The sequence below is a fragment of the Salmo salar genome, chromosome 26, assembly GCF_965601325.2.
Source record: "Salmo salar chromosome 26, fSalSal1, whole genome shotgun sequence".
Lineage (NCBI taxonomy): Eukaryota > Metazoa > Chordata > Actinopteri > Salmoniformes > Salmonidae > Salmo > Salmo salar.
Genome location: NC_138316.1, coordinates 24,675,738 through 24,703,586, shown reverse-complemented (window position 1 = coordinate 24,703,586; position 27,849 = coordinate 24,675,738). Strand labels below are relative to the sequence as shown.

The window sequence follows — 27,849 nt, the reverse complement described above, 5'->3', positions numbered from 1 at the left end:
AGACCTGTGCCACTGTGATAACAGCACCAACTCCTTCTGCCTGTGCAACACCATCTCAGAGTACTCCCGTCAGTGTGTTCATGCAGGGGGGAAGCCCCAGCAATGGAGGACTAAACAGTTCTGCTGTAAGCATGCAGATACTCTTCAACATGCCCACCAAACACTAAATGATCATGTTCACAATCTATTTTAAGGAAACAGTTAATCACAATGTTTATTTTCTCAGATAAGACATGCCTCTACAACATGGAGTACCAGGAATGTGGAAGCCCCTGTGTTGACACCTGCTCCAACCCAGAGGCCAGCCAGATGTGTGAAGACCACTGTACAGATGGCTGCTTCTGTCCTCTAGGTACCACACAGGTTCAACTCAAATCAAATCAAATGTATTTATAAAGCTTACATCAGCTGATATCTCAAAGTGCTGTACAGAAACCCAGCCTAAAACCCCAAACAGCAAGCAATGCAGGTGTAGAAGCACGGTGGCTAGGAAAAACTCCCTAGAAAGGCCAGAACCTAGGAAGAAACCTAGAGAGGAAGCAGGCTATGAGGGGCGGCCTGTCCTCTTCTGGCTGTGCCGGGTGGAGATTATAACAGAACATGGCCAAGATGTTCAAATGTTCATAGATGACCAGCAGGGTCAAATAATAATAATCACAGTGGTTGTCGAGGGTGCAACAGGTCAGCACCTCAGGAGTAAATGTCAGTTGGCTTTTCATAGACGATCATTCAGAGTATCTCTACTGCTCCTGCTGTCTCTAGAGAGTTGAAAACAGCAGGTCTGGGACAGGTAGCACGTCCGGTGAACAGGTCAGTGTTCCATAGCCACAGGCAGAACAGTTGAAACTGGATCAGCAGCACGGCCAGGTGTACTGGGGACAGCAAGGAGTCATCAGGCCAGGTAGTCCTGAGGCATGGTCGTAGGGCTCAGGTCCTCCGAGATAGAGACAGAAAGAAAGAGAGAATTGGAGAGCATACTTAAATTCACACAGGACACCGGATAAGACAGGAGAAATACTCCAGATATAACAGACTGACCCTAGCCCCCCGACACATAAACTACTACAGCATAAATACTGGAGGCTGAGACAGGTGGGGTCGGGAGACACTGTGGCCCCACCCAACGATACCTCCGGACAGGGCCAAACAGGCAGGATATAACCCCACCCACTTTGCCAATGCACAGCCCCCACACCACTACAACTCTGTTGTACAAGTTAACCTAAAGCACATCATGAAAACACCACACCTTTACCCATTATGCCTTTTATGTCAATGTGTGCAAAGTATCTGAATAAGGTGACAAAGGAAGGAGTAAATAATGGATGTTTTTCTCAGTTACTTCCTGGAGTCAGTGCAGTTCTCTGTGTAAAGTAAACATTAGAATAACACTCCTTACTGAATGCAGTTTTAGCAATCTCTTAAAGGAATACTTTTCTGTCAGGAACTAAAATCTTTCTGAATGTTGTCTTAAAATTATGCCTGATCTCTCACCAAATAGGTACTGTTTTTGATGATGTCAGCAACAGTGGCTGTATTCCATTGAGCGAATGCCTCTGTGTCCACAATGGACAAGTATCCAAATCTGGAGAGTCTTACACCAGCAACTGTAAAGAATGGTAGGCCAAGTACATCATCTGATTTAAACATCACATATCCCATGCCTCATTTTCATGAATCATGCCAAACTCTACAGTGTGATTATTAAAACTGTATGCATGTAAATATTTCTAAAATACTATATGAATGCAGTTGTGAGATGAGCCTGTAAATGTTCCCTTTAGCACCTGTGCTGGTGGTCAGTGGGCCTGTACAGACAAGGACTGTCCTGGGACCTGCTCTGTGGAGGGAGGATCCCACATCAACACCTATGATGGGAAAGCCTACACCTTCCATGGGGACTGCTCTTATGTTCTGACCAAGGTCAGTTCATGTGGTGCAGTATAGCAAAGCAAGTAGAAACTAGTAGAAAACATTCAATAGAACTTTTCAGTGCAAAGGTGAGGTAAAATAGCTTTTCCTCAAGCCATACGTTGACGTAGACGTGTCCAAAGGGGTCAATCTTTAAGTGAGTCATTCTCATTTCATGTTTTTACCTTCAAACTCATGCTGGTTTTCTTTCAGCAATGCAATGGAACTGAATTCACCGTGCTGGGAGATATTGTGAAGTGTGGGTTGACTGACACTGAGACGTGCATGAGGGCTGTTACCCTAGCCCTCTCCAGCAGATCCACTGTAAGGCAACTCTCCAAATACTTTTCAGACCAAATAATACAGGGACCTGTCAACTCATTTTCAAACAAAACCGCTTCTTTAAGATAATTATACTAGTTTGCAAATAAATGTCCCTCAAACTTTTTGTCTAAACACACAATAACCTTATTTAAAATTGCCCTGATTTGGCAAATATTGCTGGGATATTTGCAATCTCATAAAATGCTTATGTATGGAAACAAATGAGAATTTAATAAAATATATTATCTTATCTAATTCACAGGTGATCCGAGTCCTGTCAAGTGGAAGTGTTTTTGTAAATCAGATTCTTTCTCAGCTCCCGCTCTATACAGGTGAGATAATCCATTGTAATGCCAAATTAAATTGTAGTGTGGATCAGTGCATGAACTCCATATCATTTATATTCACTAGATGAAGCCTTAATGGTGTCCCTCTATTTATTTAATGTATTGCAGCTGAAGTGACCGTCTTCAAGCCCTCCTCATTCTACATTGTTATCCAGACAACTCTTGGAGTTCAACTTCAGATCCAGCTTTCACCAGTTATGCAGATGTACATAACTACCATCTCATCCTACAAAGGAACAACCTGTGGTATGCTTCAGATTCATCCACCAGTTTCATACCTTTTTCTTCAGTATATCTGTTAATACAAATCTAATAACATCATATGGCTTCAATTATTTTCCACAGGCCTTTGCGGAAACTACAATGACGTTCAGGCAGATGAGTTCAGAGTCATCAGTGGATTGGTGGAGGGCACAGCTGTAGCTTTTGCCAACACATGGAAGACCATGTCTAGCTGCCCTGATGTCAAGACTAGCTTTGAAAACCCTTGCAGTTTGAGCATCGAAAATGGTACGTATTTAATAAGCCTACAGATTAATCACTTGTTGAATGATTATAACAAAGTTATATAAGATAGTATATGCGTATGTGGAAATGATGATTGTCTTTTTCACAGAGAAATATGCCCAGCACTGGTGTTCCATGTTATCAGATCCTAAAGGAGTGTTCTCCCCTTGCCATTCTGAAATAAGACCTGACACCTACAAAACCGTAAGTTAGTTAAGAAGGATACGATCGCAAAGTAAAACCATTAAACTCTTATGTGATGAGGTTATAGTCTTGACACACTTTGACTCTTTTTCCAACAGAACTGTATGTATGACAGCTGTAACTGTGAGAAGAGTGAGGACTGCATGTGTGCTGCCGTCTCCTCTTATGTCCATGCTTGTGCTGCCAAGGGTATCCAGCTCAGCAGTTGGAGAGACACTATCTGCAGTGAGTAGGCCGCACGGCACCATGGAGACCTCTCGCAATGTGTCATTATAATGAGTGCTGAAAATTGATTAGAATAGAATGATTTTACTGAAACAACAACAGTAGGTACAAAGTACAAATAACCTGAAGAAATAACTGCACAAATACAAAGATATAAGGAAACCAATATCTTGCTAATACTACTCATATCTAATGACTTTTCACAGATAAATTCGCCACCTGTCCCAGTCAAACAGTTTATACCTACAACATGACCAGTTGCGGACGCACCTGCCGCTCCCTGAGCATGACAGACCAATCTTGCCAGGTGGAGTTTGTTCCGGTGGATGGCTGTGGCTGTGCAGAGGGCACCTACATGGACGAGGCTGGCCAGTGTGTTGCCCCCACCAATTGTCCCTGCTATGACAAGGGCTCGGTGGTCCCTGCAGGAGAGACTATCAGCAGAGACGGTGCCACCTGGTAAGCACCTCCCTCATACATATAAAGCTAGGAGACCAAAATAAATACAAATGAAACTTCATGGATATATTCAAAACTGTGTATTAAATTATGTCATAATGATATTTGCTGTTGATTTGATTATCTTACTAACTATAACTATTAATACTGTAACTATTTTATAGTACTTGCAGACAAGGGACACTGAGTTGCACTGGGGGAGCAAGACTATTTAGTAAGTTTTATGATCTTTTATTACAATTTATTCATTTAATTAATTTATTAATAAAATATATGGCTCAATATGATTTAACCCTTTACATGCATCCTTCACAAAACAGGTACATTTGAAATGAACCAAGAGGATTCAAGCAATTCATGTAAGACAATGTGATTAGTTATGATGATGAATGTGGATATTTCTGGATATATGATAATTATATTCTGCTTGTTTGAGAATTGAAAATAGTTTTTTTTACTTGTATTCTCATATATCCCCAGTATGCACACTGCCAATGGTTTTCTTCAACTGCTCAACTGCACCTCCAGGAGCTTCAGGTTCTGAGTGTCAGAAGAGCTGCAAAACTCTGGATATGACCTGTGTGAGTCCCTCATTCTGTCTAAATGGGATTGTCACATACTGTCACTATTATACTGAGTTTTGTGTTGACTGAACAAAAACTTTTGAGAATCTCAATTATGTCAAATACCCACCCCCCTCCTCCCCCGGTGTACAAAAACATAGTCCATATCTCTTTAATTTGCCATGACTTATGTATGCATTTTGTTAAATCCCTTTAGATCAGCACAGAGTGCACATCAGGTTGTATGTGCCCCACCGGACTGGTGTCTGATGGGAACGGAGACTGCATCAAGGAGGAACTTTGTCCTTGTTCTCACAATGGAGCTACTTACCAAGCTGGAGAGACTCTTAAGGTTGACTGCAATACATGGTATGCCTGTTTTGTGTCTTACACCTCAGGGGGGAGAAAACATAAAGAACACATACTTACAAATAACGAAAAAAATGTCAGGCAATTTTTGTGACATTATGTGTGTGTTGTTCACAGTACTTGCAAGGACAGACAATGGCAGTGTACCACACATCTTTGTGATGGAGTTTGTGCAATCTACGGAGAGGGTCACTATATCACCTTTGATGAGAAAAGGTTCAACTTTAATGGAAACTGTGAATACACTCTCATTCAGGTTTGTGTCTCTTTATTTGGTAGAATTGTATCAGCATTGAAAAGTGTGAATTTTAAACATATTAAGAATATTTTCCTTTCGCACAGGACTACTGTGGCAATACTAATGGCAGTGGCAGCTTCAGAGTTCTCACTGAGAACGTTCCTTGTGGAACTAAAGGCACCACCTGCTCCAAGACCATCAAGCTCTTCCTGGGGGTAATGAGCAACTTGACTTCACACAATACTGTACATTCCATCCCTCGTGTAAAGAACAATCAACAAATCATCAACCAAACATCAAGTTGAGATCCGATTTCAGACCAAGTTATGTATGAAAACATATTTTCCTTCTTCAGACCAGTGAGCTCCTATTGGCAGATGGGACCGCTCAAGTTGTCAGGAGTACTCCAGAAGAGCAGTTTCCTAAACAGATCAGCCTTCTGGGGAATTATCTGGTTATTGAAGTCAAAAGTGGTCTAATCCTCATGTGGGACAAGAAGACCAGTCTCTTTATCAAGCTGAGTCCACAATACCAGGTACATTAAGATACTCTGATGAAGAAATGAGTTCAGGATTCAGTCAAAACTGATATTACCGAGACTTTTGTATAACCCTGCCAAGTCAATCATTTTAATTCATGATCTCTTTTCTTCAGGGGCAAGTGTGTGGTCTGTGTGGAAACTATGATGGCAACGCAAACAATGACTTCACCACTAGAGCCCAGGCGACAGTTGTTGATCCGGTGGAATTTGGAAACAGCTGGAAAGTTTCATCAAGCTGCCCAAGTGTATCCGCTGTAGTGCACCCATGTACCTCCAACCCGTACAGAGCGTCTTGGGCCCAGAAACAATGCAGCATCATTAAGAGCGATGTCTTCACAGCCTGCCAGAACCAGGTATGGATATGTTCAACTAGGATATACTACTAGTAAGATATGTGGATTTGTCTTTTGAGGACAAAGAAATGTACTTCACCGTGCAACTTCTGTATATCTTACAACACATTGCTGTGCTTTTAAGGTGGACCCCTCTCCTTACTACGATGCTTGTGTGAGAGACTCATGTGCTTGTGACAGTGGTGGAGACTGTGAGTGCTTCTGTACAGCAGTGGCAGCTTATGCAAAGGCCTGCAATGAAGCTGGAGCATGCGTAGCCTGGAGAACCCCTCGAATTTGCCGTAAGTTTCTTCACAATCAACAGTGAAGTCTGAGCTGAGTAAAATCAAGGTTGAATTGAAAAATGTTTAATTCTGGTCTGGAACGTGATTTTCAACTACATTAAGGCGCTTGTCAATTCAATTCTGGACCAGGTTGACACATTATCATATAGGACAGTTTATCATGGAAAGGGATCATTGTTCTAGTTCAATTAATGAAAACGTTTTTGTCCACCATATTTTGTCCACCACATACAGCACTGTTCTGTGATTACTACAACCCCACTGGAGAATGTGAGTGGCACTACAAGGCATGTGGAGCTCAGTGTATGAAGACCTGCAGAAACCCTTCCGGAGACTGTTCTAGTTTAATTCCAGCATTGGAAGGTAGGGATATGACCGTCTAACTCATATTTTGTCTCATTTTGTATATTATTTCTGAATAACAATTGCAATTGGAACTGACCCCGACAATGGTTATAAATATACATGCTGTGTGTCTGAGCAGCCTCAGGCTACATTTACACTGACTACTGTTATCCTTAACAACACTTGACCTTTTGTAACCTCTTGGCTATTATGCTTATTACAGGCTGCTATCCTAACTGTCCTGCGGCACAACCTTACTTCAATGAGGAGACAATGAAGTGTGTGGTGAGGGAACAATGTGGCTGCTTTGACTATGAAGGAAACCAATACACCAATGGACAGAATGTTCCGGCACCAAATTGTGAAAGATGGTATGTTAAAATCATTCAATTCACAGTACCTGTGCTATTTCAGAGCATATTCTGAATGTTCGAACTGTGAAAGTACCAGTTATTCTGTGTTATATTAATTCTGGGGAAGAGGTTAGGGGTTTGGCTAAGATTGGAAGGGTCATGCTAGTTTTTCCATAGTGATGCCAATTATGGTTGTATGACAATCTGAAAACGTGCCCTGCTCCCCATGGATTTCACAACTTACTTTATTACCAAGTCCTGACTAGTCGTACCTCTTTACTAGTATTTTGAACAAAACATTTATATCTATTTAATTTGAACCTGTGAATAATTTCAATGTTTAACAAATGTTTCTTCTTTTTAAGCACCTGCACAATGACTGGAGTGAGCTGCAGTTATGATGTAAATGGTAAGGATGACATCATCAAATTAAACTAACATAGTTAGCAATGACCAAAGCAACATTGATTGAATCTAATTGTAAAATACTTTCCCCTTTGTAGTTTGTACATGCTTGCATAATGGTAAACAACACCCATATGGAGCAACCCTCTACAATACAACAGATGGGATTGGTAACTGCATTGTTGCAGTTTGCGCCGCGAACGGAACCATTACCAGGAACATTTCCCCTTGTCAAGTGACCACAACTCCAGTACCAACTACAACTTCCCCTCTGACCACAACAACTGTCCATGCAACTACAACACAGGCCTCTACGACAACACTAAAGCCCACAACTGTCTTCCACTTTTCAACACCTGGTAAGCAGAGAAACTCTTCAATGAATGATTAAAGTCCAGCCACATGTTTTCTAAATACCATAGTTATAAATGGCAATCTTGATGGCAATTAATATCAATTGGTATGTAAGGTGTTAGTAAATGTATTCTCGAAGTCCAAAAAGTTGGCCCCGGACCCGAATGGACCCGAGGACAATCAAACTCGGACACGAACGCAAACAAGAACAATTATACACAAACCCAACGACAACCAGACCTGGGTCTCGGTCAAACCCGATTAGACCCGAGTGTCAGACAAATTACGTTTATCAGCCAAGTTTCTACACTGTTTAACAAAAAGGATTATATGTTGCCTTCGATAAGTATGAAAATAAACCTTATTAGCGTAAATTAAATATGCTATAGGCTATGCAGAGCTTTGATTGGGTCCACTCAGGTTTATCAGCTGTACTTACAAAGACCCGAGAGCTAATGACAATAAAACAGGAATCGACCCAAACCAGGGTAAACGAGACCCCAGCAGCTAGGGTCACGGGTGGGGTCTCGAGTATTTGGGTTTGGATGGACCCGTGAAGACCTTAAGGTGGTAATGATTAGTTAAGATTAATTCATATGTTAAACTTAAGAATTGTAAATGTAAGCTATTTGGTAAATTAAAATGTAATTTTTCAGGCCAAGTAAACTAAAGATATATCTTTTTCAAAAACAGAACCAACATCTACTTCAACTTGGTCTTCCACAACAATGGAGTTGACACCTAAAATCACCACAAGTTCATCATTAAATCCTTCAACTACATCATCAGGATCAAGTACAGTCACAATTCCCAACCCGACAACTGTAACTACAACAAATGTGGTACCCTCAACAAGTGGAGAAGTAGCTACATCGACCACAGCTGAGACTTCAACAAAGGAAGACACCACAAATGAGACGATCACATCTATAAAGCCACCTAAAGAAGTCACCACCGGCCCAACAACCACTTCCACCACTGTAATTGTTGAAACCTCTACCTCAACATCACAACCCAAAACAACAGGTGAAGAAACAACAGTTCCAGTAGTGATCACATCCAATCCCACTACTTTAACATCAACTACAATTGTACCCACAACAACTACACCTACCACAGGTGGACCTACAATTGAGGAAACCACAACTGAGAGTATTCTACCTACATCCACAAAGCCACCCAAAGAAGTCACCACAGGCCAAACAACCACTTCCACCACTGTAATTGTTGAAACCTCTACCTCAACATCTCAGCCCATAACAACAGGTGAAGAAACAACAGGGCCAGTTGTCATAACTTCCAGTCCCTCTACTTTAACAACAACAACAATTGTACCCACAACAACTACACCTAACACAGCTGGAACTACAACAGTTGAAGAAACCACAATTGAGACAAGTCCATCTACATCCACAAAGCCACCCAAAGAAGTCACCACCGGCCCAACAACCACTTCCACCACTGTAATTGTTGAAACCTCTACCTCAACATCACAACCCAAAACAACAGGTGAAGAAACAACAGGACCAGTTGTCATAACTTCCATTCCCTCTACTTTAACAACATCTACACTTGCACCCACAACAACTACACCTACCACAGGTGGAACAACAACAGCTGAAGAAACCACAACTGAAACAAGTCCATCTACATCCACAAAGCCACCTAAAAAAGTCACCACCGGCCCAACAACCACTTCCACCACTGTAATTTTTGAAACCTCTACCTCAACATCTCAGCCTATAACTACAGGTGAAGAAACAACAGGTTCAGTAGTGATCACATCCAATCCCACTACTTTAACAACAACTACAATTGTACCCACAACAACTACACCTACCACAGCTGGAACGACAACAGTTGAAGAAACCACAATTGAGACAAGTCCATCTACATCCACAAAGCCACCAATAGAAGTCACCACCAGCCCAACATCCACTTCCACCACTGTAATTGTTGAAACCTCTACCTCAACATCTCAGCCCATAACAACAGGTGAAGAAACAACAGTTCCATTAGTGATCACATCCAATCCCACTACTTTAACAACAACTACAATTGTACCCACAACAACTACACCTACCACAGGTGGACCTACAATTGAGGAAACCACAACTGAGAGTATTCCATCTACATCCACAAAGCCAGCCAAAGAAGTCTCCACCAGCCCAACAACCACTTCCACCACTGTAATTGTTGAAACCTCTACCTCAACATCACAACCCAAAACAACAGGTGAAGAAACAACAGGGCCAGTTGTCATAACTTCCAGTCCCTCTACTTTAACAACAACAACAATTGTACCCACAACAACTACACCTACCACAGCTGGAACTACAACAGTTGAAGAAACCACAATTGAGACAAGTCCATCTACATCCACAAAGCCACCTAAAGAAGTAACCACCGTCCCAACAACCACTTCCACCACTGTAATTGTTGAAACCTCTACCTCAACATCTCAGCCCATAACAACAGGTGAAGAAACAATAGGTCCAGTAGTGATCACATCCAATCCCACTACTTTAACAACAACTACAATTGTACCCACAACAACTACACCTACCACAGGTGGACCTACAATTGAGGAAACCACAACTGAGAGTATTCCATCTACATCCACAAAGCCACCCAAAGAAGTCACCACCAGCCCAACAACCACTTACACCACTGTAATTGTTGAAACATCTACCTCAACATCACAACCCAAAACAACAGGTGAAGAAACAACAGGGCCAGTTGTCATAACATCCAATCCCACTACTTTAACATCAACTACAATTGTACCCACAACAACTACACCTACCACAGGTGGACCTACAATTGAGGAAACCACAACTGAGAGTATTCCATCTACATCCACAAAGCCACCCAAAGAAGTCACCACCAGCCCAACAACCACTTCCACCACTGTAATTGTTGAAACCTCTACCTCAACATCACAACCCAAAACAACAGGTGAAGAAACAACAAGGCCAGTTGTCATAACTTCCAGTCCCTCTACTTTAACAACAACAACAATTGTACCCACAACAACTACACCTACCACAGCTGGAACTACAACAGTTGAAGAAACCACAATTGAGACAAGTCCATCTACATCCACAAAGCCACCTAAAGAAGTAACCACCGGCCCAACAACCACTTCCACCACTGTAATTGTTGAAACCTCTACCTCAACATCTCAGCCCATAACAACAGGTGAAGAAACAACAGGTCCAGTAGTGATCACATCCAATCCCACTACTTTAACAACAACAACAATTGTACCCACAACAACTACACCTACCACAGCTGGAACTACAACAGTTGAAGAAACCACAATTGAGACAAGTCCATCTACATCCACAAAGCCACCTAAAGAAGTCACCACTGGCCCAACAACCACTTCCACCACTGTAATTGTTGAAACCTCTACCTCAACATCACAACCCAAAACAACAGGTGAAGAAACAACAGGGCCAGTTGTCATAACATCCAATCCCACTACATTAACATCAACTACAATTGTACCCACAACAACTACACCTACCACAGGTGGACCTACAATTGAGGAAACCACAACTGAGAGTATTCCATCTACATCCACAAAGCCACCCAAAAAAGTCACCACAGGCCAAACAACCACTTCCACCACTGTAATTGTTGAAACCTCTACCTCAACATCTCAGCCCATAACAACAGGTGAAGAAACAACAGGGCCAGTTGTCATAACTTCCAGTCCCTCTACTTTAACAACATCTACACTTGCACCCACAACAACTACACCTACCACAGCTGGAACTACAACAGTTGAAGAAACCACAATTGAGACAAGTCCATCTACATCCACAAAGCCACCAATAGAAGTCACCACCAGCCCAACATCCACTTCCACCACTGTAATTGTTGAAACCTCTACCTCAACATCTCAGCCCATAACAACAGGTGAAGAAACAACAGTTCCATTAGTGATCACATCCAATCCCACTACTTTAACAACAACTACAATTTTACCCACAACAACTACACCTACCACAGGTGGACCTACAATTGAGGAAACCACAACTGAGAGTATTCCATCTACATCCACAAAGCCAGCCAAAGAAGTCACCACCAGCCCAACAACCACTTCCACCACTGTAATTGTTGAAACCTCTACCTCAACATCACAACCCAAAACAACAGGTGAAGAAACAACAGGGCCAGTTGTCATAACTTCCAGTCCCTCTACTTTAACAACAACAACAATTGTACCCACAACAACTACACCTACCACAGCTGGAACTACAACAGTTGAAGAAACCACAATTGAGACAAGTCCATCTACATCCACAAAGCCACCTAAAGAAGTAACCACCGGCCCAACAACCACTTCCACCACTGTAATTGTTGAAACCTCTACCTCAACATCTCAGCCCATAACAACAGGTGAAGAAACAACAGGTCCAGTAGTGATCACATCCAATCCCACTACTTTAACAACAACTACAATTGTACCCACAACAACTACACCTACCACAGGTGGACCTACAATTGAGGAAACCACAACTGAGAGTATTCCATCTACATCCACAAAGCCACCCAAAGAAGTCACCACCAGCCCAACAACCACTTCCACCACTGTAATTGTTGAAACATCTACCTCAACATCACAACCCAAAACAACAGGTGAAGAAACAACAGGGCCAGTTGTCATAACATCCAATCCCACTACTTTAACATCAACTACAATTGTACCCACAACAACTACACCTACCACAGGTGGACCTACAATTGAGGAAACCACAACTGAGAGTATTCCATCTACATCCACAAAGCCACCCAAAGAAGTCACCACAGGCCAAACAACCACTTCCACCACTGTAATTGTTGAAACCTCTACCTCAACATCTCAGCCCATAACAACAGGTGAAGAAACAACAGGGCCAGTTGTCATAACTTCCAGTCCCTCTACTTTAACAACATCTACACTTGCACCCACAACAACTACACCTACCACAGCTGGAACTACAACAGTTGAAGAAACCACAATTGAGACAAGTCCATCTACATCCACAAAGCCACCAATAGAAGTCACCACCAGCCCAACATCCACTTCCACCACTGTAATTGTTGAAACCTCTACCTCAACATCTCAGCCCATAACAACAGGTGAAGAAACTACAGTTCCAGTAGTGATCACATCCAATCCCACTACTTTAACAACAACAACAATTGTACCCACAACAACTACACCTACCACAGCTGGAACTACAACAGTTGAAGAAACCACAATTGAGACAAGTCCATCTACATCCACAAAGCCACCTAAAGAAGTCACCACTGGCCCAACAACCACTTCCACCACTGTAATTGTTGAAACCTCTACCTCAACATCACAACCCAAAACAACAGGTGAAGAAACAACAGGGCCAGTTGTCATAACATCCAATCCCACTACATTAACATCAACTACAATTGTACCCACAACAACTACACCTACCACAGGTGGACCTACAATTGAGGAAACCACAACTGAGAGTATTCCATCTACATCCACAAAGCCACCCAAAAAAGTCACCACAGGCCAAACAACCACTTCCACCACTGTAATTGTTGAAACCTCTACCTCAACATCTCAGCCCATAACAACAGGTGAAGAAACAACAGGGCCAGTTGTCATAACTTCCAGTCCCTCTACTTTAACAACATCTACACTTGCACCCACAACAACTACACCTACCACAGCTGGAACTACAACAGTTGAAGAAACCACAATTGAGACAAGTCCATCTACATCCACAAAGCCACCAATAGAAGTCACCACCAGCCCAACATCCACTTCCACCACTGTAATTGTTGAAACCTCTACCTCAACATCTCAGCCCATAACAACAGGTGAAGAAACAACAGTTCCATTAGTGATCACATCCAATCCCACTACTTTAACAACAACTACAATTGTACCCACAACAACTACACCTACCACAGGTGGACCTACAATTGAGGAAACCACAACTGAGAGTATTCCATCTACATCCACAAAGCCAGCCAAAGAAGTCACCACCAGCCCAACAACCACTTCCACCACTGTAATTGTTGAAACCTCTACCTCAACATCACAACCCAAAACAACAGGTGAAGAAACAACAGGGCCAGTTGTCATAACTTCCAGTCCCTCTACTTTAACAACAACAACAATTGTACCCACAACAACTACACCTACCACAGGTGGAACAACAACAGTTGAAGAAACCACAATTGAGACAAGTCCATCTACATCCACAAAGCCACCTAAAGAAGTAACCACCGGCCCAACAACCACTTCCACCACTGTAATTGTTGAAACCTCTACCTCAACATCTCAGCCCATAACAACAGGTGAAGAAACAACAGGTCCAGTAGTGATCACATCCAATCCCACTACTTTAACAACAACTACAATTGTACCCACAACAACTACACCTACCACAGGTGGACCTACAATTGAGGAAACCACAACTGAGAGTATTCCATCTACATCCACAAAGCCACCCAAAGAAGTCACCACCAGCCCAACAACCACTTCCACCACTGTAATTGTTGAAACATCTACCTCAACATCACAACCCAAAACAACAGGTGAAGAAACAACAGGGCCAGTTGTCATAACATCCAATCCCACTACTTTAACATCAACTACAATTGTACCCACAACAACTACACCTACCACAGGTGGACCTACAATTGAGGAAACCACAACTGAGAGTATTCCATCTACATCCACAAAGCCACCCAAAGAAGTCACCACAGGCCAAACAACCACTTCCACCACTGTAATTGTTGAAACCTCTACCTCAACATCTCAGCCCATAACAACAGGTGAAGAAACAACAGGGCCAGTTGTCATAACTTCCAGTCCCTCTACTTTAACAACATCTACACTTGCACCCACAACAACTACACCTACCACAGCTGGAACTACAACAGTTGAAGAAACCACAATTGAGACAAGTCCATCTACATCCACAAAGCCACCAATAGAAGTCACCACCAGCCCAACATCCACTTCCACCACTGTAATTGTTGAAACCTCTACCTCAACATCTCAGCCCATAACAACAGGTGAAGAAACAACAGTTCCAGTAGTGATCACATCCAATCCCACTACTTTAACAACAACTACAATTGTACCCACAACAACTACACCTACCACAGGTGGACCTACAATTGAGGAAACCACAACTGAGAGTATTCCATCTACATCCACAAAGCCACCCAAAGAAGTCACCACCAGCCCAACAACCACTTCCACCACTGTAATTGTTGAAACCTCTACCTCAACATCACAACCCAAAACAACAGGTGAAGAAACAACAGGGCCAGTTGTCATAACTTCCAGTCCCTCTACTTTAACAACAACAACAATTGTACCCACAACAACTACACCTACCACAGCTGGAACTACAACAGTTGAAGAAACCACAATTGAGACAAGTCCATCTACATCCACAAAGCCACCTAAAGAAGTAACCACCGGCCCAACAACCACTTCCACCACTGTAATTGTTGAAACCTCTACCTCAACATCTCAGCCCATAACAACAGGTGAAGAAACAACAGGTCCAGTAGTGATCACATCCAATCCCACTACTTTAACAACAACAACAATTGTACCCACAACAACTACACCTACCACAGCTGGAACTACAACAGTTGAAGAAACCACAATTGAGACAAGTCCATCTACATCCACAAAGCCACCTAAAGAAGTCACCACTGGCCCAACAACCACTTCCACCACTGTAATTGTTGAAACCTCTACCTCAACATCACAACCCAAAACAACAGGTGAAGAAACAACAGGGCCAGTTGTCATAACATCCAATCCCACTACATTAACATCAACTACAATTGTACCCACAACAACTACACCTACCACAGGTGGACCTACAATTGAGGAAACCACAACTGAGACAAGTCCATCTACATCCACAAAGCCACCTAAAGAAGTCACCACCGGCCCAACAACCACTTCCACCACTGTAATTGTTGAAACCTCTACCTCAACATCACAACCCAAAACAACAGGTGAAGAAACAACAGGGCCAGTTGTCATAACTTCCAGTCCCTCTACTTTAACAACAACAAGAAATGTACCCACAACAACTACACCTACCACAGCTGGAACTACAACAGTTGAAGAAACCACAATTGAGACAAGTCCATCTACATCCACAAAGCCACCCAAAGAAGTCACCACCGGCCCAACAACCACTTCCACCACTGTAATTGTTGAAACCTCTACCTCAACATCACAACCCAAAACAACAGGTGAAGAAACAACAGGGCCAGTTGTCATAACTTCCAGTCCCTCTACTTTAACAACATCTACACTTGCACCCACAACAACTACACCTACCACAGGTGGAACTACAACAGTTGAAGAAACCACAATTGAGACAAGTCCATCTACATCCACAAAGCCACCTAAAGAAGTCACCACCGGCCCAACAACCACTTCCACCACTGTAATTGTTGAAACCTCTACCTCAACATCTCAGCCTATAACAACAGGTGAAGAAACAACAGGTTCAGTAGTGATCACATCCAATCCCACTACTTTAACAACAACAACAATTGTACCCACAACAACTACACCTACCACAGCTGGAACTACAACAGTTGAAGAAACCACAATTGAGACAAGTCCATCTACATCCACAAAGCCACCTAAAGAAGTCACCACCGGCCCAACAACCACTTCCACCACTGTAATTGTTGAAACCTCTACCTCAACATCACAACCCAAAACAACAGGTGAAGAAACAACAGGGCCAGTTGTAATAACTTCCAGTCCCTCTACTTTAACAACATCTACACTTGCACCCACAACAACTACACCTACCACAGGTGGAACTACAACAGTTGAAGAAACCACAATTGAGACAAGTCCATCTACATCCACAAAGCCACCTAAAGAAGTCACCACCGGCCCAACAACCACTTCCACCACTGTAATTGTTGAAACCTCTACCTCAACATCTCAGCCTATAACAACAGGTGAGGAAACAACAGGGCCAGTTGTCATAACTTCCAGTTCCTCTACTTTAACAACAACTACACTTGCACCCACAACAACTACACCTACCACAGGTGGACCTACAATTGAGGAAACCACAACTGAGACAAGTCCATCTACATCCACAAAGCCACCTAAAGAAGTCACCACCGGCCCAACAACCACTTCCACCACTGTAATTGTTGAAACCTCTACCTCAACATCACAACCCAAAACAACAGGTGAAGAAACAACAGGGCCAGTTGTAATAACTTCCAGTCCCTCTACTTTAACAACAACAACAATTGTACCCACAACAACTACACCTACCACAGCTGGAACTACAACAGTTGAAGAAACCACAATTGAGACAAGTCCATCTACATCCACAAAGCCACCTAAAGAAGTCACCACCGGCCCAACAACCACTTCCACCACTGTAATTGTTGAAACCTCTACCTCAACATCTCAGCCTATAACAACAGGTGAAGAAACAACAGGTTCAGTAGTAATCACATCCAATCCCACTACTTTAACAACAACAACAATTGTACCCACAACAACTACACCTACCACAGCTGGAACTACAACAGTTGAAGAAACCACAATTGAGACAAGTCCATCTACATCCACAAAGCCACCTAAAGAAGTCACCACTGGCCCAACAACCACTTCCACCACTGTAGTTGTTGAAACCTCTACCTCAACATCTCAGCCTATAACAACAGGTGAAGAAACAACAGGTTCAGTAGTGATCACATCCAATCCCACTACTTTAACAACAACAACAATTGTACCCACAACAACTACACCTACCACAGCTGGAACTACAACAGTTGAAGAAACCACAATTGAGACAAGTCCATCTACATCCACAAAGCCACCTAAAGAAGTCACCACCGGCCCAACAACCACTTCCACCACTGTAATTGTTGAAACCTCTACCTCAACATCTCAGCCCATAACAACAGGTGAAGAAACAACAGGTCCAGTAGTGATCACATCCAATCCCACTACTTTAACAACAACAACAATTGTACCCACAACAACTACACCTATTACAGGTGGAACTACAACAGTTGAAGAAACCACAATTGAGACAAGTCCATCTACATCCACAAAGCCACCTAAAGAAGTCACCACCGCCCCAACAACCACTTCCACCACTGTAATTGTTGAAACCTCTACCTCAACATCACAACCCAAAACAACAGGTGAAGAAACAACAGGTCCAGTAGTGATCACATCCAATCCCACTACTTTAACAACAACAACAATTGTACCCACAACAACTACACCTACCACAGCTGGAACTACAACAGTTGAAGAAACCACAATTGAGACAAGTCCATCTACATCCACAAAGCCACCCAAAGAAGTCACCACCGGCCCAACAACCACTTCCACCACTGTAATTGTTGAAACCTCTACCTCAACATCACAACCCAAAACAACAGGTGAAGAAACAACAGGACTAGTTGTCATAACTTCCAGTCCCTCTACTTTAACAACAACTACACTTGCACCCACAACAACTACACCTACCACAGGTGGAACTACAACAGTTGAAGAAACCACAATTGAGACAAGTCCATCTACGTCCACAAAGCCACCTAAAGAAGTCACCACTGGCCCAACAACCAATTCCACCACTTTAATTGTTGAAACCTCTACCTCAACATCACAACCCAAAACAACAGGTGAAGAAACAACAGGGCCAGTTGTCATAACTTCCAGTCCCTCTACTTTAACAACATCTACACTTGCACCCACAACAACTACACCTACCACAGGTGGAACTACAACAGTTGAAGAAACCACAATTGAGACAAGTCCATCTACATCCACAAAGCCACCCAAAGAAGTCACCACAGGCCAAACAACCACTTCCACCACTGTAATTGTTGAAACCTCTACCTCAACATCTCAGCCCATAACTACAGGTGAAGAAACAACAGGTCCAGTTGTCATAACTTCCAGTCCCTCTACTTTAACAACAACAACAATTGTACCCACAACAACTACACCTACCACAGCTGGAACTACAACAGTTGAAGAAACCACAATTGAGACAAGTCCATCTACATCCACAAAGCCACCCAAAGAAGTCACCACCGGCCCAACAACCACTTCCACCACTGTAATTGTTGAAACCTCTACCTCAACATCACAACCCAAAACAACAGGTGAAGAAACAACAGGGCCAGTTGTCATAACTTCCAATCCCTCTACTTTAACAACATCTACACTTGCACCCACAACAACTACACCTACCACAGCTGGAACAACAACAGCTGAAGAAACCACAACTGAAACAAGTCCATCTACATCCACAAAGCCACCTAAAAAAGTCACCACCGGCCCAACAACCACTTCCACCACTGTAATTGTTGAAACCTCTACCTCAACATCTCAGCCTATAACAACAGGTGAAGAAACAACAGGTTCAGTAGTGATCACATCCAATCCCACTACTTTAACAACAACAACAATTGTACCCACAACAACTACACCTACCACAGATGGAACTACAACAGTTGAAGTAACCACAATTGAGACAAGTCCATCTACATCCACAAAGCCACCCAAAGAAGTCACCACCGGCCCAACAACCACTTCCACCACTGTAATTGTTGAAACCTCTACCTCAACATCACAACCCAAAACAACAGGTGAAGAAACAACAGGACTAGTTGTCATAACTTCCAGTCCCTCTACTTTAACAACAACTACACTTGCACCCACAACAACTACACCTACCACAGGTGGAACTACAACAGTTGAAGAAACCACAATTGAGACAAGTCCATCTACGTCCACAAAGCCACCTAAAGAAGTCACCACTGGCCCAACAACCAATTCAACCACTGTTATTGTTGAAACCTCTACCTCAACATCACAACCCAAAACAACAGGTGAAGAAACAACAGGGCCAGTTGTCATAACTTCCAGTCCCTCTACTTTAACAACATCTACACTTGCACCCACAACAACTACACCTACCACAGGTGGAACTACAACAGTTGAAGAAACCACAATTGAGACAAGTCCATCTACATACACAAAGCCACCTAAAGAAGTCACCAACGGCCCAACAACCACTTCCACCACTGTAATTTTTGAAACCTCTACCTCAACATCACAACCCAAAACAACAGGTGAAGAAACAACAGGGCCAGTTGTCATAACTTCCAGTCCCTCTACTTTAACAACAACTACAATTGTACCCACAACAACTACACCTACCACAGGTGGACCTACAATTGAGGAAACCACAACTGAGAGTATTCCATCTACATCCACAAAGCCACCCAAAGAAGTCACCACAGGCCAAACAACCACTTCCACCACTGTAATTGTTGAAACCTCTACCTCAACATCTCAGCCCATAACAACAGGTGAAGAAACAACAGGGCCAGTTGTCATAACTTCCAGTCCCTCTACTTTAACAACAACTACACTTGCACCCACAACAACTACACCTACCACAGGTGGAACTACAACAGTTGAAGAAACCACAATTGAGACAAGTCCATCTACGTCCACAAAGCCACCCAAAGAAGTCACCACCGGCCCAACAACCACTTCCACCACTGTAATCGTTGAAACCTCTACCTCAACATCACAACCCAAAACAACAGGTGAAGAAACAACAGGTCCAGTAGTGATCACATCCAATCCCACTACTTTAACAACAACTACAATTGTACCCACAACAACTACACCTACCACAGGTGGAACTACAACAGTTGAAGAAACCACAATTGAGACAAGTCCATCTACATCCACGAAGCCACCTAAAGAAGTCACCACCGGCCCAACAACCACTTCCACCACTGTAATTGTTGAAACCTCTACCTCAACATCTCAGCCTATAACAACAGGTGAAGAAACAACAGGTCCAGTAGTGATCACATCCAATCCCACTACTTTAACAACAACAACAATTGTACCCACAACAACTACACCTACCACAGCTGGAACTACAACAGTTGAAGAAACCACAATTGAGACAAGTCCATCTACATCCACAAAGCCACCCAAAGAAGTCACCACCGGCCCAACAACCACTTCCACCACTGTAATTGTTGAAACCTCTACCTCAACATCACAACCCAAAACAACAGGTGAAGAAACAACAGGTCCAGTAGTGATCACATCCAATCCCACTACTTTAACAACAACTACAATTGTACCCACAACAACTACACCTACCACATCTGGAACTACAACAGTTGAAGAAACCACAATTGAGACAAGTTCATCTACATCCACAAAGCCACCTAAAGAAGTCACCACTGGCCCAACAACCACTTCCAACACTGTAATTGTTGAAACCTCTACCTCAACATCACAACCCAAAACAACAGGTGAAGAAACAACGGGGCCAGTTGTCATAACATCCAATCCCACTACTTTAACAACAACTACAATTAAACCCACAACAACTACACCTACCACAGGTGGACCTACAATTGAAGAAACCACAACTGAGAGTATTCCATCTACATCCACAAAGCCACCTAAAGAAGTCACCACCAGCCCAACAACCACTTCCACCACTGTAATTGTTGAAACCTCTACCTCAACATCACAGCCCACAACAAAAGGTGAAGAAACAACAGAGCTAGTTGTCATTACTTCCAATCCTACGACTTCAACGACAACAACAATGGCACCCACTACAACTACAGAGGTAATTAAACCTACCACAGGTGGAACTACAAGAGTTGAAGAAACCACAACTGAGACAAGTCCATCTACATCCACAAAGCCACCTAAAGAAGTCACCACTGGCCCAACTACGTCTTCTACAACTGTTGTCATTGTAACTTCAACTTCAACATCACAACCTTCAACAACAAGTACAGAAACAACAGAGCCAGTTGTCATCACAGGCCCATTAGAAGCAACAAGAACTCCTTCAGCATCGCCACAAGTGATTATTACACCTACATCACAAGCAGTCACCATCAGCCACTGCATTTGCAATGTTAATGGGACACAGTATCTACCAGGTAACATGTTATAAATGTCATTCAGATAATCAAAATAAAGGACATTTCACTAATCTTTTATGAACTTTGCAAAATGAAATGTTCATACACTTGCCTTTCTCAACAATCAGGGAACCTAGTGTATAATGTGACCGATGGTTCAGGGTGGTGCTTCACGGCTTACTGCAAAGCAACGTGCCAAGTTGAAGTGGAATCAAATCCATGTCCTTCCTCTACACCACCCACTGTATCACCCACAACGTCAGAAGAGACCACGACCACACCACCAACAACTCAATCCTCGCCAGACTGCACTAGCGTTCAGCCACCAAGAAAGGTCATTTTTTCCCTAAAAATCTGTTTTTTGGGTGGGTAAAAATAAATGGGTGAAATGGTATTTTAATGCTTGAGACATGGATCGTGTATGTGTGCCATTCAGAGGTTGAATGGGCAAGACAAAAGATTGAAGTGCCTTTGAACGGAGTATGGTAGTAGGTGCCAGGCACACTGGTTTGTGTCAAGATCTGCAACACTGCTGAGTTTTTCATGCTAAACCGTTTCCTTTATGCACCAAGAATGGTCCACCACCCAAAGGAAATCCAGCCAACTTGACACAATAGTGGGAAGCACTGGAGTCGACATGGGCCAGCATCCCTGTGGAAAGCTTTCGACACCTTGTAGAGTCCATGCCCCGACGTACACTTAGAGTATGTTTAACCCACCTTGTGCATGTTTGAGTAATTGCTTTCCCTTATCAAATCAATGGCAGAATGGAGAATCTTGGCAGCTGAATAGCTGTACCACAGCAATTTGCCAGGACGGCATTGTTGTCCCGCTACCAGTAAAATGCAAGCCAGTGGAGCCACTACAGTGTGAGAATGGCCGTCCACCTGTCAAGGTCTACGATTCAACTGGATGCTGCTTTACATATGAATGTGAATGTAAGTGAGAACATACAACCCAAAAATCTGAATGAAAATAAGACATTATTGCTCATTAGTTTTCAATGTCCTCTGTCAATAGCTTAGATTATTATCAACTCATATTTTAACATGTTGCAGGTGTATGCAGTGGATGGGGTGGATCTCACTACATGACATTTGATGGAGTATATTACAATTTCCAGGAGAACTGCTCATACACCTTAGTGAAAGAAATCAACTTCAAATACAACCTTACTATTATTGTTGATAATCACTACTGTGGAAACGCTGACAGTGGATTCTGTCCTCAGTCCCTTATCATTCATTACAAATCCGATGAAGTGATTCTAACCCAGCAGAGATCTGGTGAAACAACAGAGAATGTGGTAACTATTTAAAAAATATAATTCTCGTTGCTTTTAAAAAAAATATCCATAATTGTTTTATGTATGTTGCTGCGTTATCATGCTTTACTTAAATCCCATAACTTTAAATGAAAACCAATTATGGGGTTAACATTGTCATGTTACTACTTTCAAGATAACACGTGACTCAACCATCTAAATGTGTATTCATTTCTACACAAACGCAGGTATATGTCAACAGTAAACGAATCTACCCAGCTTACAGAATGGGTGACATTGCTCTAACAAGTACTGGTGTGGAGGTCGTGCTGGAGATCACTGATCTTAAGGTTCAGGTGTCTTACAAGGGGTCATCATTTAGCATCAACCTTCCTTACTCCCTCTTCCAAAGCAGCACAGAGGGCCAGTGTGGTGAGTATTATTAAAGAGGGTCAATATACATTTCACAGTTTCAAACTTTCAGTATATGCTCCTATCTACACCACCCTATAGAAATTGCTTACAACAAGACAACTATGACTTGTCCTTGCTTACTAGGTTTCACCCTACTTAATATCCATATTTTTCAAGGTACCTGTGATAATTCCCAGAAGAATGACTGCCAGTCACCTAATGGTCAGATACAGAGCTGCTCAGTCGCAGCTAGCCAGTGGCTGATTCCAAACCAGGACTGTCAAACTCCTCCAACAGCACCACCCACTACCACCACAGCAACCCCAAGTACATCCCCTACCCCCTGCAAGACAGTCATTTGTGAAATCATGAACAGCAAGTAAGGAACATATCAAGGGAATGAAAAAGGGAACAAGAACACAATAAGAATGACTTTCCTAATTGTAATGTACATTTTCTGTCATGTTCATTTTCTTGTATTTGCACCGGTTTTTATCATAATACAGGTACTGTTCCATTGGCATTTCTAGTTAAAGGTTGCACTCCATGCATCTCTTTAAATCACTCTCTATGTTATTTTATTTCAAAGGGTCTTTGAGGAATGCCATAAAGCGGTTTCTCCTGATGCCTTCATTCAGGCCTGTAGATCAGATGTCTGCTACAATACTAATTCTAGCTGCTCTAGTCTGGAGGCGTATGCATCTGAATGTGCAAATAAAGGGATCTGCATTGACTGGAGGAAGTCCACCGATGGAGAATGTGGTGAGCTATGAATCCAAGCATAGTAGTCATGCCACAAATTCATAGGAAGCTACTTTTGTCTTAGGCTACTTAAAAAAATGTTTTTGATGGTGTTTAGCATTGCTGTGACCTATTTTTGTCCTGCAGAGCATACATGCCCAGCCACTAAGGTGTACATGCCATGTGGTCCAGCAGTTGAACCAACATGTAATACCAGGTAATCTTTAGTCTGATTGGATGTCATATGAATTTCCTTCATATGAGCCTTCTTTTAAATAAACGATCTCCTGCATAATCCCAAACCTCTTTTGTATGCAGATATAATGAGAAGTATTTGAACAACCAAACCCAAATGACCAATAAGACAAAGGAGGGTTGCTTCTGTCCATCTAAAACCGTCTTGTTCAGCACCTACTCTGATACTTGTGTGGTCTCCTGTGGTAAGAATGGGTTATGGGTCATTTGCAGGTAGCTATCAATATGAAAATTAGCCCTTTCTGTACTTTGAAACCTTAAATGAATCATGAATCATGGTTTACAGGTTTTATTTGTAATGGTACAGTTAACAAAATGTGTTGATGTGGAGGTGTTAAGAATTTGACGCCAACCATGTGAGACAAAACTTTTAAACACACCCTTATTTTTCAGGCTGCACCGGACCTGATGGCAACCCCAAAATGGTAAGAATTTCCTCCATCTAAATATTTTCCAGATATTCAATCTCACATAGACATATCATGAGATGCATTTCACATGAGTCAGGGAAACTTACATACTTGGATGGATACTTTTCATTGACATAGTATAGGTCTTGGCCTCTTTATTCCTTCCAATGAACTGACCAGGAGAAAACTTTAAATCTCTGAATAACTGCCTCCAAACCATTTCTTCTCAGCTAATGATGGTTCATATTAACTGCCATGGTTAAATCCAGTTCATTGCAGAACAAAAACAGTTGAGTTACTCTTTTCTGTTTCTGTATTGACCTGACATTGCCCTGTTTTTTTCTTAAGCCTGGTGATACATGGGAGAGTGGTTGCCAGCAGTGCACCTGTGACATGGACTCCATGATTGTCCAGTGCCAGCCTATCACTTGCCCCACACCAGCCATACCCATCTGCAATGAGACTGGATACAGATTGGTGAACAAGACAGAAGGCTGCTGCCAGAAATATACATGTGGTGAGTGATGGAGCAGACCCTTCAGTAAATCATTAGAAAGCCAACTCTTATTCATACAGTACTAGACCAAGATTATCTGTAGGGTCATAGAGGTTATTTGACCCTCTATCGGCTTGTCTTTTAATCACTTCTCATTGCTTACCTCTGTAACAGAGTGCGATGCACTGCTTTGCCACAAAGTCATGATGGACTGCCAGCCAGGGTGGGAGGCAATTATAAGCACGTCCATCTCAAGCTGCTGTCCAGAGTATACCTGTGGTAAGTCCCCTTGATTTACTTCATCAGTGGTTTAGTTAGTTCATTGACTTTGTAATTCCCAGGTATCACTAGTTTGAATTATGTTTGTGTTAGCTACTGTATGACATGAGTCACTGGTATCACTGACTGATTTATTCTCAATGTGTGTCTGTTCAGTTCCTAAGGGTGTATGTGTCTACAATAACATTGAGTACCAGGTAAGAATAAATAATTTAAAATAAATTATATTAAACAAGCTTCTGAAAGATACAACCAGAAATAGCTTAAGATAAGCTATATTGTGTTTGCTGCCCTCATAATTGGTCACATTCTACTATAGAACTGCTACCTTTGCACTCTGACCCTCCTCCATTCCAACAGTATTTTATAGTGGATGATAACTTTTGTCTCTCTCTTTCACTCCAGCCTGGTGCTGAAATTCCTAAAGGAACATGCGAGAATTGCACCTGCAGCTCGATCATGGATCCTAGCACCAAGCTCAACAACATTGTGTGCACAAATATCTCCTGCGACACTACATGTTCACAGGTAGATATGTCTCTCTTACAAAGATGATCAATTCATTTACATATTTATAAGAAACGTGCAGTAGCCTACTCTGGAGGCTACTGCATGCTTATACAATAAGTGAACAATGATTCAATGATTCAATGATGGCTCTCCATCCTCGTCTTAGGGCTTCCAGTATCAGGCCATACCTGGTCAGTGTTGTGGGAAGTGTGTACAGACAAGCTGTGTGGTTACTATGCCAGATAAGACCAAACACACTATTCAGGTGAGTACAACAAGAGTGTATGAGGATGCATAATCTGTCTGCATGATCTGAAACTCCATCATAATTCTTCATCATCTTGTCCTTGTGCGATAGGTGAACGAAACATGGTCACCACCTGGTGACAAATGTGTGAAGTACACATGTGAGAAACCTGGTGGCCAATATATACCAGTGGAGGTGAAGACTGTGTGCCCTGCATTCAGCCCAGAGAACTGTGTCCCAGTGAGTTTCTGTCCTATCTCACCTCCATCGTGGGGACAATCAACACTGCAGTTACACTGTTTTCCATTCTCACTCAGAATGTTACTATCAATCCTAGCACTCTTGGGTCATAGCGATAGATGTTTCAGTAACATTTAGAATGGGAGCTCACATAATGTATACAATCTGCCACTTATAAATCATCTCTCTTATTTTTCACCCCAGGGCACAGAAAAGACAGACGCAAATGGATGTTGCAAGACCTGTAAGTAACACGTCCAGCCAAAACATTCCTAATAACCACCTATCTACTGGTTAATAATAGCATGCTATGTCACCTAAACAATACCAACCGGAAACATTGTGTGACTACATACTGGACAAAAATGTATATGTTGGCTGTTTCTGCTTCATCTGTGTCATACCAAACAATAGCCTAACTCTTGATGCATCTTCCCTGACCAGGCACAGAACGCAGCAATGTCTGTGAGATGAAGTACACCACCACTAGCATTGTCATCAGTGGCTGTGCGACTGCTGAGCCTGTGGAGATCAATTCCTGCTCAGGAAACTGTGGAACCTCTTCTATGTAAGTACTACAGATGCTGAATGCAGCCCTAGTCAATGTCATGCAGGCCCCAGTCAGTGATCACCTATTCACTGTCTAGTGTGCCCTTTATGAACAAGGAAACAATTTGACTTATCTTGTCAAGACAACCCAGGGAATTCAAGCCCTCTTTTCAACTTATCTTGTGTTTATGTGAATGTGCAGGTACTCAGCAGAGGCGAACACCATGATGCACTACTGCTCCTGCTGCCAAGAGGCGACCACTAGCCAGAAAGAGGTGGAGCTGATGTGCCCTGATGGGTCAAAGGTCAAGCACTCCTACATCCACGTTGAGTCTTGCGGATGCCATGTCACAGACTGTGATGCAGGCATGACCGCCGCCCCGGGGACGACGAGACAGCGCAGGAGGAGGCGCTAAACGTCTAGGGAGACAACATGCACACTGATATCGCAATTGTCCTCATGACATCGAATGTTTTAGTCCAAATTTGTTTTCTTGTTACGATTTAATTAAATCTGTCATGCCAGTGTATTTCTACAATCGGCAACACTTAGTGTTATGTTCTTTTACCTTCATTGTGGAATTAATGTATTTTCTACGATAAATGTAGTGGAGAATCTCTTTTCTCATTTGTAGTGATTAATAAACCACAGGAACTTAAA

General features: G+C 42.5%; 1 protein-coding gene across 1 annotated transcript; it reads left to right on the top strand.

Moving 5' to 3' along the window:
* Window positions 1–2,503: 2,503 nt before the first annotated feature.
* LOC106587441 (uncharacterized) lies at window positions 2,504–27,849 on the top strand. Its single transcript, XM_082969543.1, has 38 exons — window positions 2,504–2,567; window positions 2,691–2,828; window positions 2,928–3,092; window positions 3,199–3,293; window positions 3,392–3,518; window positions 3,725–3,977; window positions 4,142–4,191; window positions 4,298–4,336; window positions 4,458–4,558; window positions 4,758–4,909; window positions 5,027–5,165; window positions 5,252–5,362; window positions 5,503–5,682; window positions 5,802–6,041; window positions 6,166–6,322; window positions 6,560–6,688; window positions 6,894–7,041; window positions 7,389–7,432; window positions 7,527–7,787; window positions 8,476–21,801; window positions 21,912–22,117; window positions 22,550–22,721; window positions 22,842–23,089; window positions 23,296–23,479; window positions 23,639–23,840; window positions 24,051–24,223; window positions 24,350–24,419; window positions 24,521–24,642; window positions 24,851–24,882; window positions 25,216–25,384; window positions 25,538–25,642; window positions 25,799–25,839; window positions 26,048–26,170; window positions 26,319–26,417; window positions 26,511–26,639; window positions 26,844–26,883; window positions 27,084–27,207; window positions 27,391–27,849. Exons 2-38 carry the CDS (start codon window positions 2,780–2,782, stop codon window positions 27,602–27,604), a joined length of 18,219 nt encoding a protein of 6,072 aa, XP_082825669.1. The 5' UTR covers window positions 2,504–2,567; window positions 2,691–2,779; the 3' UTR covers window positions 27,605–27,849.

Excerpts from the sequence above, each read along its gene's own strand:
- LOC106587441 (XM_082969543.1), top strand. The coding sequence starts at position 2,780 with ATGCAGATGTACATAACTACCATCTCATCCTACAAAGGAACAACCTGT. Across the intron at positions 6,689-6,893 it reads TTTAATTCCAGCATTGGAAG|GCTGCTATCCTAACTGTCCT; the intron begins GTAGGGATATGA and ends TGCTTATTACAG. Across the intron at positions 7,042-7,388 it reads GCACCAAATTGTGAAAGATG|CACCTGCACAATGACTGGAG; the intron begins GTATGTTAAAAT and ends CTTCTTTTTAAG.